Source organism: Netta rufina, assembly GCF_964035555.1.
Source record: "Netta rufina genome assembly, chromosome: 31".
Lineage (NCBI taxonomy): Eukaryota > Metazoa > Chordata > Aves > Anseriformes > Anatidae > Netta > Netta rufina.
The window spans coordinates 2,720,994-2,739,188 of NC_140155.1; the positions used below are offsets into that span (position 1 = coordinate 2,720,994).

General features: G+C 53.1%; 3 protein-coding genes across 8 annotated transcripts; 1 reads left to right on the top strand and 2 right to left on the bottom strand.

The window, feature by feature from the left end:
• Positions 1–505: 505 nt before the first annotated feature.
• Positions 506–1,365, bottom strand: LOC311220392 (histone H1.3-like; the record flags this gene model as incomplete). Its single annotated transcript, XM_084303900.1, has 1 exon — positions 506–1,365. The coding sequence occupies one exon, from the start codon at positions 1,363–1,365 to the stop codon at positions 823–825; it is 543 nt and encodes a 180-aa protein (XP_084160026.1). The 3' UTR covers positions 506–822.
• Positions 1,366–3,315: 1,950 nt separating this feature from the next.
• On the top strand, positions 3,316–7,681 carry LOC311220436 (zinc finger protein RFP-like). Of its 2 annotated transcripts, none has more exons than XM_084303970.1 (7): positions 3,316–3,709; positions 4,295–4,417; positions 4,526–4,681; positions 4,773–4,795; positions 5,658–5,758; positions 6,097–6,144; positions 7,088–7,681. In XM_084303970.1, the coding sequence occupies exons 1-7, from the start codon at positions 3,362–3,364 to the stop codon at positions 7,609–7,611; spliced, it is 1,323 nt and encodes a 440-aa protein (XP_084160096.1). In that variant the 5' UTR covers positions 3,316–3,361; the 3' UTR covers positions 7,612–7,681. The 2 variants fall into 2 exon arrangements, with proteins under 2 accessions (XP_084160096.1, XP_084160097.1); XM_084303971.1 differs by having other exon boundaries at positions 5,661–5,758.
• A 3,996-nt stretch (positions 7,682–11,677) lies between these two features.
• MGAT1 (alpha-1,3-mannosyl-glycoprotein 2-beta-N-acetylglucosaminyltransferase) lies at positions 11,678–18,195 on the bottom strand. 5 transcript variants are annotated; one of them, XM_084303964.1, is made up of 3 exons: positions 18,125–18,195; positions 17,170–17,332; positions 11,679–13,843 (listed from the first exon to the last, which is right to left on the bottom strand). In XM_084303964.1, exon 3 carries the CDS (start codon positions 13,803–13,805, stop codon positions 12,465–12,467), a length of 1,341 nt encoding a protein of 446 aa, XP_084160090.1. In that variant the 5' UTR covers positions 13,806–13,843; positions 17,170–17,332; positions 18,125–18,195; the 3' UTR covers positions 11,679–12,464. The 5 variants fall into 5 exon arrangements, with proteins under 5 accessions (XP_084160093.1, XP_084160094.1, XP_084160090.1 ...); XM_084303967.1 differs by lacking the exons at positions 17,170–17,332; positions 18,125–18,195 and adding an exon at positions 16,610–16,635 and having other exon boundaries at positions 11,678–13,843; XM_084303968.1 differs by lacking the exons at positions 17,170–17,332; positions 18,125–18,195 and adding an exon at positions 15,829–15,847 and having other exon boundaries at positions 11,678–13,843.

The window sequence follows — 18,195 nt, forward strand, 5'->3', positions numbered from 1 at the left end:
TCCTGGGCTTTGCCTCTGACCTGCGTGGGTCTCCCCTCAGCAAAGGGGACGCCAGATCCCGGCTCGGCTCCCCCGCAGGTTTTGGGGGACAGAAAAAGCGTGCGGTGGGACGAGGAGCAGGATAAGGCCAGGGAGCCCCAGCGATGCGAGGAGGCGCCGGGCGCCCTGGGCTGCGAGGGGGCTGCCCCGCGGCGCTGCTCGTGGGAGGTGGAGGAGAAGGCGCAGATAAGCGGACTCTGAAAGGGATCCCGGGCATCCCCCTTCCCGGCCATAAATGGGTTCAAACCGGCATTTTTCTGTGCACGTGATAGGTTTGTTTTAAAAAAAAAAAAACCAAAAAAAAAAAAAACAATTGATTATTTTCTCCTTCCTGGTTGCCATCCAAAGAGCGTGGGTGGGAGGAGGACTTGCGGTCCCATGCGGACCGGATTGAGAACTGCACCCGGCAGGTCCGCACCTGTGCATGGGAGGGGGAGACGGGGGACGTGCGGACCTGAGTGAGAACTTCATATGGGGCTGGGCAGCGGCGCGCTCCCCGCCCCGAGGTCTCCGGGCTCTGCCGGCGGAGCCGCCGCCGCCGCCGCTCCCCCGGGGGCTCTTTGAGGGACCGCGGGCGGCGCCTCCCTCCTTCCCCGCCTCCCTCCCTCTTTCCCTGCCGCCGTGCGCCCGTCGGGGAAGCCGCGGCGAGCGAGCGGCGCTGCCGCCGCGCTTTCATCAGCTCCGGCCACCCCGCGCGTACAGCCCCTCTGCTGAGCTCTCGGGGGTGGCTCTTAAAAGAGCCTTTGGGTTTAAGGTTTTATTGCTTTCTTCCACCGCGCGCTCCTAACGCTCCTCCTCAACCGCCGCCGCCGCCGCCGCCTCCGGGCGCCCGGCTGCCTCCGCACCCTCGGCCGCCGGCTCCGCTGGTGCCGCCGCGGTCTTGCCCCGAGGTCTCCTCGGCTTCTTCAGCCGCTGCGGGGTGGCTTTGACAGCGCGCCTCGGGCCCTTCGTCTTCCCCGCGGGGCGCTGGCGGGTTTCGCCGTCCGCCCTCTCGCTCCGCGCGACTCCCTCCATGCGCTCCTTACCGACGCGGCCGATGCGGAACGAGCCGGCGATGCCCGTGCCGGTTACGCGCTGCAGGAGCCCCTTGGTAACCAAACCGCCGAGCGCCGCCTTGAGGCGGCCGCTGTTCCTCACCACATCGTATCCCTCGGTGGCCAGCGTCTTCTTGATGAGAGCCAACGAGACGCCTTTGCGAGCCGTGGAAACGCAGACGGCGCGGAGAATGAGGTCCGACAGCGACGGCCGCCCCCGCTTCCTCGGCAGTTGCACCGCTAAGCCCGCCCGGGAGGTGGAAGGCTGGGACAGCGTGTTGCCGCGAGGCATGGCCGGTGCCACACCGGAGCCCCCACCGCCGTGCTTCGAGGCGCCGCTCCCCCCCCCTTCTCCGCTCCGCTCCCCGCGCCGCTCCCGCACGCGCCGCCGCCGACCTCCGACTGCGGGGTGGCGGGGTCCCCGCGGCCCCTTTATATAGCACCGGGCCGGACGGAACCGAGTCAACGTCCCCCCCCCCCTCCCCTCCCCGGCGGACGCAACAGGGTCAACCGCCGCGCGCCCCTGCTCCCCCCCCCACCCCCGGTTGGGCTCCCGCTGCCACCAAAACGCATTTTTCCGCCCCAAAATGGGGCATTTCTCCCCCAAAACCGCATCCTCTCGTCCTGGGACCTTTTCCTCCAGAAAAGCCATAGCTTTTTTTTTTTTTTTTTTTTTTTCCTGGATCCAGAAAAGCTGAGTTAAAGTCTCCTAAAGTACAGGAATTTGCCCCAAAAAGCCGAACACGGGACCAGGCATACAGCAGGTGCAACACATCCTTGCTCCAAGACGTTGGAGCTCCAAAACCTGCTCATAAGTAAAAAATAAACCTCACGTAAGAAGAGATATGGGCTTGCTTCCACACGTAATTTAATTTCCTTCTAGAAATTAAAAATTAGAGATGGAGAGAAATAACAGTTTCTGCAGGAATATTTTTATCCAGCACAGCTCTGGATTCCCCTGCTGCCGCTTGCAAGCTGGGCTGCCTCTTGGGAGGAAAAAGTAGCTGAAGCAACCGAGATTTAATTAAGCTTGAAATTACCCTCCTGGTGATTAACGCCCTGTGCCAGGTGTTTCCTGGAGGAAAGGGAAAAAGGGGAAGGAAAGGAAAGGAAAGGAAAGGAAAGGAAAAGAAAGGAAAGGAAAGGAAAGGAAAGGAAAGGAAAGGAAAGGAAAGGAAAGGAAAGGAAAGGAAAGGAAAGGAAAGGAAAGGAAAGGAAAGGAAAGGAAAGGAATTATTTTTTCCTTTTCTTTTTTTTTTCTACCTCGAGATCTGCCAGGATTTATTTTCCTTTCTTATTTTTATTTATTTATTTTTTAACGTTTTCTCGCGCCCCATCCTCGCGCACCAACGGCCCCTCGAGTCCCCCCCAGCGCGTGTGCGGCGCGGGGAGGGGGATCAGAAACTCCCCTTCTTATTGGCTGCCTGCCGAGCTGCGCGTTCCTATTGGCTGCGCGCAACAAACCAATGAGAACGCGCCTCTGCGATCCGCTAAGCTGAGCCTAGCTCGGCCCCTCCGGCCCCGCCTCTCAGAGGGGCGCTTTTGGGGTTTATTAACGGGGTTTGGCAGCATTTTTATTATTTTATTTATTTATTTTTAATTTATTTTATTCTATTTTATTCTCTTCTATTTTATTTTTATTTATTTTATTTTATTATATTTTTATTCTATTTTATTTATATTTTATTATTTTATTTTATTTTATTTTATTTTATTTTATTTTTATTCTATTTTATTTTATTCTATTTTATTTTATTTTTAGCAAATGCCTGCTGGGTTTTTGCACCACTCCTGCCTCTTTTCACCCTCGCTGCAAGCCACCTCCCGGGAGTTTCTGTGGTTTTCCTGGACAAAAACCAAACCAGATTCATTTGCGGCTCGGGCACCCGTTGTTTTTACAGCCATATCGGAGTTATTTTATTTTTTTATCAGCATAATTCATAACCGTAAAAACTTTTTGATAATCCTTTAAAAAAAAAAAAAAGTGGGTTACGATCTCTAAAAGTGAATATTTAAGTCAGAAACCCTTGCTCAGCTTGGTTCGCTGAATTAATTAGTAAATAAATGCATTTATAGCATTCCTTTCTGAGAAAAAGAGCCTGACGGCCTCAGCTTCCTCTTCCTTTTCGCTTCTTGGGTGGGGTTTCTCTTTTTTTTTATTATTTATTTATTTATTTTTCCTTTCGCTTTAAACCCCGCTGTGTTTACGGCCGGCTTCCAGGAAAAACCCAGCGCCCGGCCCCTCGCCGTGGGCGTTTCTCCGGTGGCCTCGCCGATTCCTCAGGACCATGGCCCAAGGAAACGCGGTGAGAAACCTCCAGGAGGAAGCCACCTGCGCCGTCTGCTTGGATTTTTTCCGCCAGCCCGTGATGCTCCTGGCTTGTGGCCACAACTTCTGCCGCTCCTGCGTCGCCCGCTGCGCCGAAAAAAGCCAAGACGGGGCCGGATCCTGCCCCCAGTGCCGCCTCCCTTTCCCCCCAGGAGGATTTTGCCCCAACAGGCAGCTGGCCAACGTGGTGGCCGTGGTGCGGGAGCTGGTGGAGGGCGAGCAGGATTTGTGCCTTGGGGGTGGGAGCCGAGCTCGTGGCGCAGACCTCGAGCATCGCGTCCCCCTCGCCGAGCCCCTCGAGGATCGGGTGAGCCAGGCCCCGCGGCCAAAAATGCTTGGATGAAAGTTGATTGCCCTCTCCTTCCCCAAATCACCCCTAAAAAATGCTTGGTGGTGAGAGAATTGCCCTCTCCCTCCCCAAATCCCACCAAAAAAATGCTTGGAGGCAAGAGAATTGCCTTCTCCTTCCCCAAATCACCCCAAAAAATGCTTGGATGTGAGAGAATTGCCCTCTCCCTCCCCAAATCCCCCCCCAAAAAAATGATTTCCCTTAAAACTCAGTTTTTCCGCCACGGGGTGAAGCTCTCTGCCTTCCTTCCCAGCACCCGGGAGAGGAAATTGGGCTGAAACGCTGCAATTTGGAGAGTTTTGAGCGAGTTTGGAGGAAGTGGGAGGGGTTGGCAGCCAAAAACGAGCGATTGAAACCCAAAAACCACAGGAGAAAAGGGGGGCCCCAAAAGGGTCTCACGAGGGAGGGAAAAGGGGGAGATTAATGGGACCTGGGGGGGGGGCTTTTAGGGGATTTAAGGAGCTCAGCCAAGAGGAGCAGCAGGCTGGGACCTCCAAATCTGGGCGTTTTAGGGCTTCTCACCTCTTTTTCCCACCCCTGCAGGAACCCACCCCGTCCTCCTCCACACCCCAGGAGCCCCTCGGACCCCCCCAAAATAAAATGCAAGAGGACGAGCGAGCGGCCACGCTGCTGACACCCCCGGGGGGGGCCCAGCAGGCGCTGCTGGTGGGTGCCAGATATTTTTAGGGCACAAAACGTGGCCCTTGACCCTTTTCCCTGCTCCCAGCCTCTTTTTTTTTTTTTTCTTTTTTTTTTTTTTTTTTCCCTCCCCAGGCACGAGTGGAGGCCGAGAGGCAGAAGCTGCTGGCGGTGCTGGGGGGGCTGCGGGGGGTCGTGGGCCAGCAGGAATCGTGGCTACTGGCCCGCCTGGGCCACCTACGGCGGGGGCTGGAGGAAGCCAAGGGCTGGCGAGGCGGTGGGAATCGCTGGGTGAGCCAAAATCCTCCCTAAAAAATCCCAATTTTCAGTTTTTTTGCACCAAAATAGTGCCTGAGCGTCTCTTTTCCTTCCTCCCCCCCAGGACGCCGGAGTCGCCCCCAGCAGGTACCGGGGGGGTTGTCGCCGCTGGGCAAAAAACATCGCTGGGAGCACGGCTTTGAGACACCATTTCTGGGCACAAATCTGCTATTTTTGGGACACAAAACTCCTTTACTTTGGGGCCACAAAAACTTCCACTTTGGGGCAAAAATCGCTCTATTTTGGGGGCACAAAACCCCTCTGGTTTTGGGCCATAAAATCCTCTATATTGGGGGGCACAAAAATCCTCTACTTTGGGGGCACAAAACAAAAAAAAATATTTTGGGGCCCAAAAAAGAAAAAAAATATAGTATTTTGGGGCCATAAAATCCTCTGTTTTCGGACACAAAACCCCTCTACACTGGGGGCACAAAAAGGACTCCATTTTGGGGCCCCAAACCTGGCTACTTTGGGGCACAAAAAAATTCTATTTTGGGACACAAAAATCCCCTACTTGGAGGCCAAAAAACTCTATTTTGGGGGCACCAAAAAAATATTTTGGGGGCATAAAAAAAACCTCTATTTTTGGGTCCAAACCCCCTCTATTCTGGGGGAAAAAAAAAACTATTTTGGAGGCCCAAATACCTCTACTTTGGGGTCATAAAACCCTCTATTTTTAGGCCATAAAATTCTCTATTTTGGGGCACCAAAAAAAAAAATAATAAAATAAATCAATTTTGGAGCACAAAACTCCTCTACTTTGGGGCACAAAATCCTCTACTTTTGGGCCATGAAACCCTCTACTTTGGGGCACAAAACCCTCTATTTTTGGGCACAAAACCCTCTATTTTTCGCTTCCCCCTGGCTTTACGGCACATTTTGGGGGGGGATTTGGGGTTTCCTGGCCAGGAGCCGCGGTGTTAAATATTCTGATTTTCCCCCCAACGAGGAGCACGGAGCCGAGGCCGCGGCCGCTGGAGCTCGAAGCGGAGCTCGAGGACTTCTCCCAAAAAAACAACGCCCTGGAAGCGGTGGTGGAGAGGCTCAAAGGTGCCTGGAGGGGAAAACAGGGCAAAAAACCGGTGATTTCGTGAGCAGAAAACGAAGCCTGGGCAGGGGGCAGGCGTCCCAAGAGCTGGCAAAATTGGGTTGGGAAGTCCAAATGCACCAAACACCCGTTAATTGAAAGAAAAAAATTAATAATTTTCACCCTAGAGACCCATTATAGCTCCCTTAAGGGAGGGAGAGCTGCAGACAATTAATTAGGGATTAAATCAGGGCATTAATTAAGTGTTCAGGGTATTAATTAGTTCTCCAGCCCTCTTAATGCCCAGAAGAGGTGGGGAAGGAGCAGGGCTGTAAATCTCTGGGTTTTTCTCTGTTTCCAGATGTCCTGGCTTGCTCCCTGGAGGAAGACCTGGGGGGATACCAGAAAGGTAAATCCTGCTAAATCCTCACCTTCTAGTTTCATATCCAATATTCGGGGCTGGAAAACCCAGGGCTGAGATTCTGGAGCAGTATTTGGAGCTGATAATCAGGTTCGACTCCCAAAACTGATGTTCTGGAGCAATATTTGGAGCAGGTGCAAGACCCAGAGCTGATAGGATGTGCAATATTTGGAGCTGATAATTGGGTTTAACTCCCAAAATTGATAATCTGGAGCGATATTTGGAGCTGATAATTGGGTTCAGCTCCCAAAACTGATAATTTGGAGCAATATTTGGAGCTGATAATCGGGTTTGACTCCCAAAACTGATAATCTGGAGCAATATTTGGAGTTGATAATTGGGTTCAACTCTCAAAAGTGATGATCTGGAGCAATACTTGGAGCAGGTGCAATACCCAGAGCTGATATTTGGAGCTGATAATTGGGTTCAGCTCCCCAAACTGATAATCTGGAGCAATATTTGGAGCTGATAATCGGGTGCAAGACCCAGAGCTGATAACTGGGGTGCAATATTTGGAGCTGATAATTGGGTTCAACTCCCAAAACCGATAATCTGGAGCAATATTTGGAGCTGTTAATTAGGTTCAGCTCCCAAAACTGATATTTGGAGCTGATAATTGGGTTCAAATCCTAGAGCTGAGATTGGGGTGCAGTATTTGGAGCTGTTAATTGGGTTCAGCTCCCAAAACTGATAATCTGGAGCAATATTTGGAGCTGATAATTGGGTTCAGCTCCCAAAACTGATAATCTGGAGCAATATTTGGAGCTGATAATCGGGAGCAAGACCCAGAGCTGAGATTGGGGTGCAATATTTGGAGCTGACGCCCTAGAGCAAAACCCGAAGCCGATATTGGGGTGCACTCTTTGGAGCTGATAACGGGATGCGCCAAATAATCAGGACTCAAGCATTGAACCCCCTTCTGTCCCCACAGCGAGCGTCACCCTGGACCCGGCCACCGCTCACCCCCAGATCCTGGTGTCCCCGGACGGCCGCAGCGCCCGGCGTCGCAAAACCCCTCGGGACCCTCCTCCGGGGAGCTCGGAGCGCTTCGAGGCTCTTCGTTGCGTCCTGGGCCGCCAGGGTTTCGCTGCAGGACGGCACCGTTGGGCCGTGGAGGTGCCGCCGGGACCCGACTGGGCTTTGGGGGTGGCTCGGGAATTCGTGCCCCGCAAGGGATGCTTCGGGTTGAGCCCCGCGCGGGGCGTTTGGGCTGTAGGGCAGTGGTTGGGGCAACTTCGGGCGCTCACCTGGCCCAGTCCCACTTGCCTGCCCTTGGCCCGGGTGCCGAAACGCATCGAGGTGGCCCTGGATTACGGGGGAGGGCGGGTGGCTTTCCGCGACGCCGACAGCGAGGCCGAGATCTTCGCCTTTCCCCCCGCCGCCTTCGCCGGCGAGAGGCTGAGGCCCCTGCTGTGGTTGGGAGAAGGGCCGGCCCTGCTCACTTTCTGCCCCTAAAAAGCCCCCCAAAGCCTCAGGTTTCACCCCAAACGCCTCCCTACCACTGTGTCCTGCCACTCACGCAGCGCCCGAGCTCAATAAACGGCTCTAAAAACCACCCTTGCTCCATTTGTTTTTTTCTTTCACCTCTTTTTTCCAGGCAGAAAGGATTCACCCGACTTAAATTTCACCCTCCTGATCCACACCAGGCTTGGACAGACCCCAAATTCCCCTTAAATGCAACAGAAGACCCCAAATTCCCTTTAAATGCAACAGGATGGACCCAAAATTCCCTTTAAATGCAACAGGATGGACCCCAAATTCCCCTTAAATGCATGGAAATGGACCCAAAACCCAGTGCAATTGCTTCGGGTTTCAGAATTGCTGAAATAAGTCCTAAAACCAGCGAAATAGGGGAAGTATCCTCATCTCCCACGGCTCTGGTTTCCCTCGCTTCGCATCTCCGCCCTTCCCCGTAGGAAACGCTGTGCCAAGGTTCCCATTTCACCATTTAATATTTGCCAGAAAGAGGGGAAAAAGAAAAAAAAAATACAAAGGAAATTGCACCCAGGCAAGCAGGAAGCAATTTCCCATATAAAGTGTTAAATCAAAGTCTATTTGAGGGGAAAATCCTCTTTTTGCTCATGCTTTTAGTATCCTGGAGGAAGAATCAGCACTGAATGAGAGCTTCTAATTAGGATTGAGAGCAAAAAGTGGAGAAAAAAAAGGAAATTAGGTCCCAAAGCTCAGCACCGTGGGGTTTTCCCCACCTGGAGCATCCCGATATCAAGCTCCTGGTGGTTTCTGTGTAGTATCCTGGCTGTTTGGACCAAAATTGTGGGTTTTTTTTGGTAATTCTGGCCTCCAGGCTCATCAGGACGCCCTCTTCCTCCTCCTGCAGGCATCGCAGCTCTGCCCTCTGCAGGTTCTGGTGGGTTTCTTGAACTCTCGGATGATTTTCCACTGGCACATGCCTGAAAAAAGGAAAAAAATACAGAAAAAAAAGAGGAAAAAATAAGGAATTAGCACATTTGTCTGCACACTCAGCCTCTCTTGGTGGGTTTTCTCTCTAGGTTGAGGCATGCACCTCCCAGCTGTCCCCTTCCTTGTTTTTTTTTTCCACTATTTTGTTAAATAAAAAGGATCAGGAGCTGGTTCATCATCACCTGGAGCATCAAATTCCCCACGGGAGTAGGCACAGGGATGGTCAAATCCTCCCCAGCACAGCACTGAGCCCAGGTCAGGTCACACCCAGCCACGTGCAACCTTGTGCACACCCAAAAATGGGGAGAAATGCCCCAAAAAATGAAAAATTCAGCACGGAGGAGATATTAGATGTGTTGTATAAGGGTTTTTTAAAGTGAAAAAGTCCATTTATGGATTGTGAACGCACACAGCCCTGAAAAGAAGGTTTTCTCACCAGAAAAAAAAGGGATTTATAATCAAGTTTTCCACTTTTCTTACCTGGTAATCCCATGCAGCTTGCTGGAGGGGGACAAGGCTCTGGAGCAGCGCTGATAACACAACTCCTCCCTGGGGGAAATCCTTTAAAATCCGCCTCAGGCCCTGGAAAAGCGAATTATTTTATTTTCCCCATTAAAACGGGCATTGCTCGGAGCTGTATTAGAGTAAACGCGTGGTGATATTGGGTGGAATTAGCCTGAGATTGGGGCTATTTGCTCTAATGAGATTTTAAGGGAGTTTTATAAGATAACAGACACCCAGAGGCAGAAGGAAAGGCAATTATTAAGGGGAAAACTGTGAGATTTAAGGGAAAATAAACACCACGAGGGTGGGTGAATGTGGTAACAGGGACCCAGAGCCCTCAGGGATCCCTTCCATGGATCTGGTCTGGGGCCGGGGAGGGGGCTTGGGTTATTTTTAGCTTGCACCGAGCGCTTTCAACCCATAGAAAGGAGAAATTGCATGAAAACCACGTCCTGTTCCTGCCCAGGTCGCTCGGGGACTTCACCCGGTGCCACAGTCGTTGCTGGGATGCGGGGCCAGGCTTTTATCACCATTTCACCACCTGTGAGCAAAAGGGAGGGGAAAGAGCAGGCTCGAGGGGGAAATTAAAACGTTTTTGAGACAGCAGGAGTGCATTATTCCAGATAAAGAACATAATAAATTGCTCTTAATGCTGGCTGATTTGGGGGGGTGCCAACAGCCCAGGACTCAGCAGGGTTAAAACCCTCCTTTCAACCCAAATTGCTCTGCCTGCTGCCACTCTCTGTGCCCCACTCACGAAAACTCAGCTTACCAGGCTAGGAGAGAGCACAAAACACCAGGAAAGGCACCGAGGAGCGCGGCTGGTTTCATCCCCAGGGCCCCAACAACTTAAATCAGGTCATCGACAAACCACAGCGGCTCAGATCTCCGCCAAACCAAAATTACAGCCCGGCGCAGCCTCGGTGGCGGAGGGTTTGTAATTCACTCTTCTCCACGAGGTAGTTTTTCCATTAGGTCGCTTTCAAAACAGAAGAGGTTGCTAAAGGGAGCCTTCTGGCACAAGCAACGTGCTTCTATTACGCCAACCAACGGCTCCTCGCGTGAATAAATTAAATTGCTTCTTGGCAGCGCCGTGCTCTGACAAGAGACAAGCTCCCGATGCTCTGATTTCTTCTCCTTTTCATCAGAAAAGCGTCAGAGAACTCCAAAGTCCACGTATCAAAGCCAAAACAGCAAACAAGCACAAACAAAAGAAAAAGTTGCCTTTCTGTGGAGCTCCACAGGCCCTGAGTCAGCTCGCTGGCGCTGACCCCGCATCGCTGCAGGGGAAATCAGACTCTTTTCCTCTGAATACACCTCACCAGCCTCGCGTCGGCGGCCTCGACAACAACCCTCTTGGCGTGGCGGGCACACAGCCCCCAATTTTCAAGCAGAGTCAGGAGGTGAACCTCACAGCCCGCCTGCAACGCTGCCCAGGCGGCCACATGGAGCCCAAATTCCCCCAGCAGCCTGCGAATAAACGCCGTAGGGAGCCTCAAAAAGAAGCGCTTCTGGGAAAACCAAAGTTTCTTACGCAGCGCCGAAACCCGAGAAGCCAGCGATGCCGGTGGAGGTTTTAATTTAGATTTTTTAATTGCTTTTTTACCACTCACCGGCTGCGGCCCCACCGCCTGCTTCACCCGCGCCATAGCCCCTGCGCTACCAAAATGGCTCACGCTTTGTCGCGCTGCCTTTTATAGGCGCCAGGCGCTCTCTGATTGGTCATCGCCCCCACAGCAGCGCTCCCATTGGTCACTCCACATGGCGCTCCCCCCCGCCCTCCAGAACAGACCTGATTGAAAACTGCGATCACGGCGAAGCGCGGCGGGCAATGGGGGGAGCGGACCTGAGTGAGGACTGCGCCGCTGCTCTCCACCATCGACCGTTCGGAAGCGTTAAAACTGCTTTTTTTTTTTTTTTTGCTCGTTTTTGGGGGGTTTTTAGTGAAAAAGGCAGCAGGGGGAGGGACGGGATCGCAGGGGACGCCGGTTAAATGTGGGATCTGTATAAAAAAGGAGGGGGTTGGGTAAAAATGCGGCTCAAAAGGCTCATTTTGGGATGTAACAGGTAAATTATAAAAATTTATAATTTCCCCCTAGAATTGAGTAAACAAATTTCCTCAAAAATTCACCCATAACAACAGCTCCTGGACAAACTGCAGCAGCAGGGCTGTGCCCTCGCCCTGCCTCATCCCCGGGGTGTTTTCTGTTAAATAATTTATTTTATTTGTGCCTTTCCCCAGGGTGAGCTCGGCAAGAAACCCAAACCGAGGAGAAATTTAAGAAAACATCAGTGCCCCGTGCCACCGCTTGAAAAGTGTTCATAATCCTAATACTTCCCCCTTTTTCTTCCTCGTCCCTAAAAATCACCCTGATTTAACCCAAAGCCCGCCGGGGAGCAGCAAATCCCCAGCTTGTTGCATCACTTTTCCCTCCCTACTTTCACCCCTTTACCCAGTCCTTCCCGCTGCCCTTTTCCCCTCTTTTTATCCCAATTTAATCGCTCCATTTCATAACCTTCCCTGCTCCAAAAAGAGGCGTTTTTTCCCTAAAAATAATAATCAGAACTGAGCATTTTTTTCTCATCCTAAACCCTCACTGCCCGCTTCAGCACGGGGCAACCCACGGGCCTCAACAAAGCCGCAGCTCGGGGTTTATTTGATATAAAAAACTGGGGGTTTTGTAAAATAAAAAGGGCTTTTTGGCTGCAAAAATGACACCCCCAGACCCAAATATAAATCCCCTGTACAAAAAGGGTGGTGCAGAACATATAGAGCAGGGAGCGGGGCGTAGGATGGGGCAGATGTAGTGAGGGGAGCAGCACGGAGCAGGATATAGGACACAGCCCCCTGTATATGGGATCCAGGCCATATGAAATATAGGGACCAGAGCACGCAGCCTGATGCAGATCCCAAACCATAAAGGGCTTAAAATATAGCAGCAAGGCCCTAAAGCCATATATAAGGACCAGATCCTACACAATATGGTCAGTTAACCCATATAAAGGAGTTTATGGCCTGTAATGCCCAGGCCATATAGGGCCCAGGCCATATATAACCCAATATAGGGTCCAGGATGTGCCGAGAGCCACAGCAAAACCAACAAAAAAATGAGGCTTTGGGGTTTGTTTTCTGTTTTTTTTTTTGTCGTCGTTTTCTTTTTTCCTTTTATTCTGGAAAATAATTTCTGCCTTCGGCGGCGCCGCTCTGGCCAAACCCCCGCGGATTCGGCTGCGGGGATGTTTTTCCCCCAAACCATCCCCCCCAAAAAAAAAAAAATAAAACCCCGCGCGGCTAAAATCTCCCCCGGCTGGAAGAAAACGCGCGAAAAAAAAACGCAATTTGGGGGAAATCAACCCGAAAAAGAAGACGATAAACGCAGCTGCTAACTCCAGCTGGGGTCGTAGCCCGTCCAGTCCGAGGGGGGCGCGAGGTAAACGCGCCGGCCGCGGTAGACGAAGCTGACGATGCCGCGGTAGCCGGCGCGGGGCACGCCGGATTTGAGGTCGTCCATGAGCCCCAAGGCTTTGGCGAAGGCTTTGAAGGAGTCGCGGCCGGTGTACTGCACTCGGACGGCGCCCAGCTCGCGGCGTTGGTTGCCCTGCAGCTCCTCCACCCGCACCTCGGGCGCCGCGTAGACGCGGGGCAGGAAGGAGCGTTCGTACTCCTCCTTTTTGAGGTAGGAGAGGTCCAGGCGGGTGAAAGGCACGAAGCGGTCGTTGAGCTTGATGAATTTCAGGTACTGGTCGAAAAACTGCCCGTGGCTCACCCCTTTGCGGCCGAAAGTCATGGTGCGGGATACCTCGGGGCGGATGCAGGAGCGGCCCCGCCGTTGCTCGGGTTGCCTCATCCAATCGTCCCAAAAAGCCCGCGGCCACTTGGGTTCCAGCTCGTCCCACAGCTCGGCGAGGAGCAGCCAGCCCAAACCGGGGAAGAAATCGGTGCGGTAAAGCAGCTCGGCCTGCCCGGCGTCCACCATCTGCTCCTTGCCGTTGTCGTTCCAAGCCGAGACGCACCAGAGGCTGCGGTCGGAGAGGAGGAGGGGAAAAGCGGCTTGGAAATACTCGAAAAAATCAGGGGCCACTTCCAAATCGTCCTCCACCACGATGGCGGCGCGGTAGCGGAAGGTGCGGAAGATTTGCCCCAAAGCCCAGCGGTAATGCCGGGCGATTTTATAATACCCTTGGAATTTTCGGTGCTCGGCGGGGACGGGGATGTCCCCGAGCTCGGGTTGACGGATGTGAGCCACGGCGTTGCCGTAGGAGGCGATGACCCGCGCCGTTTCGGCGTGCCCGCAGTCCTGGCTGACGATGACGGGGAAACGTTGGGCCGAGGGCCGGTAGCGGAGGAGTTTATCCAGGCAGCGCCGCACCGTGCTGCGGTCGCAAGCCATCACCAGCACCGGCAGCACCGTGGCGTCGCCCTCGGGTGCCACGGGGGGCGGGGAGGGAGTTTGGGGGGGTTTTTGGGGGGCCCGGCGGCGGCCCCAGAGCCCGCTGTAGCGGTGGATTTGGCGCAGGAGCTCTTTTTGGCGTTCCAGCTCGGTTTCGGCATCCTGCGCCAGGCGGATCACCTCCTCCGTCAGCCGGCCCCGCTCGGCCGAGGAAGAGGAGGAGGAGGAAGAAGGCGAGGAGGGCGGGCGGCTCCAGAGGAAGAGGAGGAGGAGGCCGTTCCAGGCGACGAAGAGCGCCGCCCCCCACAGCACCAGGCTGCTCTTCTTCAGCATCCTTCACCCGCGCCGCCGCTCACTCCGCCGCCATGGACCTGTGGGGGGACACAAACAAGGGGTTAGAGACCCCAAAAGGCCACCCTAATTCAGGAAATCCCATAAAAAGAGGGCAAAAATTGTTTTAGAGGGACATGGGGAACCAGGAAAAGCTCACTCTGCCACCATGGACCTGCGGGGGGGACACAGGAAGGGTTAGAGAGCCCCAAAAGGCCGCCCTAATTCAGGAAATCCCATAAAAAGGGGGCAAAAATTATTTTTTGGGGGAAAAAGGCATAGGGAAAATCTCACTCTGCCACCATGGACCTGAAGGGGGACACGTACAAGAGGGTTTCAAGCCCCAAAAGCCCACCCCAATACAGGAAACCCCATAAAAAGGGGGGAAAAGTGGTTTTAGGGGGACACGAGGAACCAGGAGAAGCTCACTCTGCCACCATGGACCTTCAGGGGGACATGAACGAGGGGTTAGGGAGCCCCAAAAGGCAACCCTAATTCAGGAAATCCCATAAAAAGGGGGCAAAAATTATTTTTTGGGGGAAAAAGGCATCGGGAAAATCTCACTCTGCCACCATGGACCTGAAGGGGGACACATACAAGAGGGTTTCGAGCCCCAAAAGCCCACCCCAATACAGGAAACCCCATAAAAAGGGTGCAAAAAATATTTTTTTGGGGGGAAAAAGGCATCAGGAAAAGCTCATTCTGCTGCTACAGACCTGCGGGGGGACACAGGAGGGGTTAGAGAGCCCCAAAAGCCCACCCCAATTCAGGAAATCCCATAAAAAGAGGGGAAAAATTGTTTTAGGGGGACACGAGGCACCAGGAAAAGCTCACTCTGCCACCATGGACCCGCAGGGGGACACGTACAAGAGGGTTTCGAGCCCCAAAAGCCCACCCCAATACAGGAAACCCCATAAAAAGGGGGCAAAAATTATTTTTTTGGGGAAAAAGGCATAGGGAAAAGCTCACTCCGCCGCCATGGACCTGCGGGGGGGACACAGGAGGGGTTAGAGAGCCCCAAAAGGCCGCCCTAATTCAGGAAATCCCATAAAAAGGGGGCAAAAATTATTTTTTTTGGGGGAAAAAGGCATCAGGAAAAGCTCATTCTGCTGCTACAGACCTGCGGGGGGACACAGGAGGGGTTAGAGAGCCCCAAAAGGCCGTCCTAATTCAGGAAATCCCATAAAAAGGGGGGAAAAGTGGTTTTAGGGGGACATGAGGCACCAGGAAAAGCTCACTCCGCTGCTATGGCCCTGCAGGGGGACACATACAAGAGGGTTTCAAGTCCCTAAAGCACAACCCAATTAAGAAAACCCCATAAAAAGGGGGGAAAAGTGATTTTAGGGGGGGGAAAAGGGACTGGGAAAAGCTCATTCTATCACCATGGACCTGCAGGGGGACATGCACGAGGGGTTTCGAGCCCCAAAAGCCCACCCCAATGCAGGAAATCCCATAAAAAGGGGGGAAAAAGTGGTTTTAGGGGGACATAAGGTACCAGGAAAAGCTCACTCCGCCACCATAGACTTGGAAAAGGGATTAGCGAGCCCCAAAAGCCCACCCCAATGCAGGCAGCCCCATAAAAAGGGGGAAAAAGTGAATTTAGGGGGGCACGAGACAGCGGGAAAAGCTCAGTCCCCCAAAAAAACCCCTTTTAGGACCCCCCCCCCGCGCCACGAGGGCAGCACCCGGCCAGAGGAAACCCCGAGAGGAAGCGAAACGCCCGCGGCCCCAACTCACCCGAGAGCCTCCCCCGAGAGACGTGGCACCGAGGGCGAAGAAAAACCCCAAAAGAAAGTCTAAATTAATTAATTAAGGGGAAAAAAAGGTCGAAATCCCCAGCACGGGGCTGAGTTCCCTCTCGGGGGAAGAGGGGCAGAGTCCGCCGGCGTGAAACATTAACCCGACGGGGCCGGGAAGGGAACGGAGGCGATTTGGGGTCAAAAAAGGGGGGAAAAGGATTAAAAAACCCTAAAAGCGAAGCCCCAGAAGGTTGCCGGGGGCCGGATCCTGCACGAGTTTTACTCACCCGGCTCCTGCCGGCGGAGGGAACACGTCAGCAAGGGGAGGAAAGGGGCGGAGAGGGGGGAAAAGGGGAAAAAAAAAAACAAAAAAAAATAAAAAAGGGAGATAAAGGATTGCTCAACCCCATATGGGGAGGGAGGGCAGCTCGGCTGGGCCCCGGCAGCTCAAGGGTTAACGGCGCGGGGCTGGAAAAGAGGGGGAAAAAGGGAAAAAGGGTTAAAAAAAATAAATAAAGGGAGGTGTGAGCAGGGGGAGGGGGAAGCAGCGGGGCTCTGGGTCGCGTCCCGATCCCAAAAGGAGGGGTTGGGGTCAGCAAAACGCCCCCCTCGGGCTGAAAAAGGGGGAAAAGGGTTAAAAAAGGGTGAATTGGGGATTTTTTTAGCTTATTTGGGGGGTTTTTAGCTTATTTGGGGAGTTTTTTTAGCTTATTTGGGGGGTTTTTAGCTTATTTGGGGAGGTTTTTTAGCTTATTTGGGGTCCCTGCGCAGGTAAAAGCAGCCCCAGGGGATGGGGATTAACCCCCAGCAGGGTTTTAGGGTCGCAGCCGTACCTGTAGGGGCAAAAGCAGGCGGTGGCACTCGCAGCCAGTCCCCAAATCTCCTTTTTTTTGCCTCAAAAAGGGGCCGGGGAGGACGAGGGGACGAGGTGTCAGTGCTGAGTAAGCGGAGCCGGGGATTTTCCCTGCCCTTGCGCCCGGGGAAGGGGGATTAGGGCCAGCGGGATCCCGCCCGCACCAAGAGCACACAAAACTCCTTCTGCCACCCCCAAATTCTTCGGTTTTTTACCCAAAACGGGCTCCTCTTTTCATCCGAGAAGGGAACGAGGCACCGCAGAGTCCCAGCAGAGAGAAACTTCCCGGGACAGCCCGAGGAAGTGGCATCAATTATCGTTAGGATCAGGAAATCCCAAAGATTCCCCTTTTTCCCCCCTTGTTTTTCCCATTCCTTTCTGTTTCGCTTCAAAAACGGGTGAAAACAAAGCGATTTCCGCCAAATTTGGGCAAAACAGTGATATTCACCCCAGTTTTTTTTGCTCGTCCAGGCTCTTCACGCAGAGGCTGAAGTCGGAGTTCAATAAGGACACAATAAGCATCCCATAAAACACCCAAATCCCCAAAAAAACTCGTTTAATACTACATTTAATAATTAAAATTAATTATTAATTTGCATTATCTTGGTGGCATAACTTTCTCACGAGGTTCTTGAGGGCGGTGTGCCAAAAATCCGCCCCCGTTTCCTTAAAAATCCATTTTTTTCCCCGTTTTCCAGGGGATTAAACGCATTTTGGGATGGAAAAGCAAGAAAATAGTTCATTTTGGGGGAAAATATTAAAATTTGGCGCTTACCTGGCTGCGGGGCCAGGGGGAGGGGGGTCGCTGGGGGGTCCCCCCCCCCCCCCTTTTCAGGGCCCCCCAAGGGCTCGATCCCTCGGGGTTTTGGGGTGAGGGCTCGGTGTGGGGTCGGCCGGGAGCTGTGGGTTCTGCTGCCTCCGTCCGGCCGTAGCAAGCTCTGAAAAGTGGAGAAAAAGGGGGAAAAAAAAGGGAGAAAAGTTAAAAAATTGGGTTATTTTCACGCAGGAGCCACCCTCGAGCCCTTCTTCCTCCTGTCCCCCAAATCCCTTGGGTATGGGGCGGCCCCAAAATGTCCCTATGGGTAAATCAGCCCCAAAATATTCCTATGAGGTAATAAATTTGCCCAAAAATGTCCCAATTGGGTAAAAAATTGGCCCCAAAATGTCCCCATGGGGTAAATCGGCCCCCTATGGGATAATAAATTGGCCCTAAAATGTCCCTATGGGATAAAATGGCCCCAAAATGCCCCCCAGTATCCCCATAGGGAAAAAAAAAAAAAAGGATAAAAGAAGGGGAAAAAGGGAAAAGAAGGGAAAAAGGGGAAAAAAGAGGGGAAAAGGGGAAAGGAAAAGGAAAGAAAAAGGGAAATGGGGAGGAAAAGGGGAAAAGGAGCCCCCCTAAATGCCCATAGGGAATAAGGGAGCCGTCCCCAACCCCGTATAGGGGACAGGGGAGGGCTCCTGGTATTAAAAATAGGGAAAAAAGAGGGAAATCGGGGAAAAATTAGGGAAAAATGATGAAAAAAAAAGGAAAAATGATGAAAAAAAGGAAAAAAGGAGGGACATAAGGAGGAAAAAGGAGGGAAAAAAGGTAAAAGGGCCCCTCCGAGCTCCTATAGGGTACAGGGGAGCCCCCCGGCCCTATAGGGCCCGTTATGGGGGGGTCCCGGCCCCCCTCAGCCCCCCCCCGGGCCCGGCCCCCCCCCCCGCCCCGGGCCCCGCTCCGGTACCGCGGCGCCTCCCGGCAGCGGCCGCCACTTCCGGTCCGCCGCGCCGGAAGCGACGCCATGGCAACGGCGAG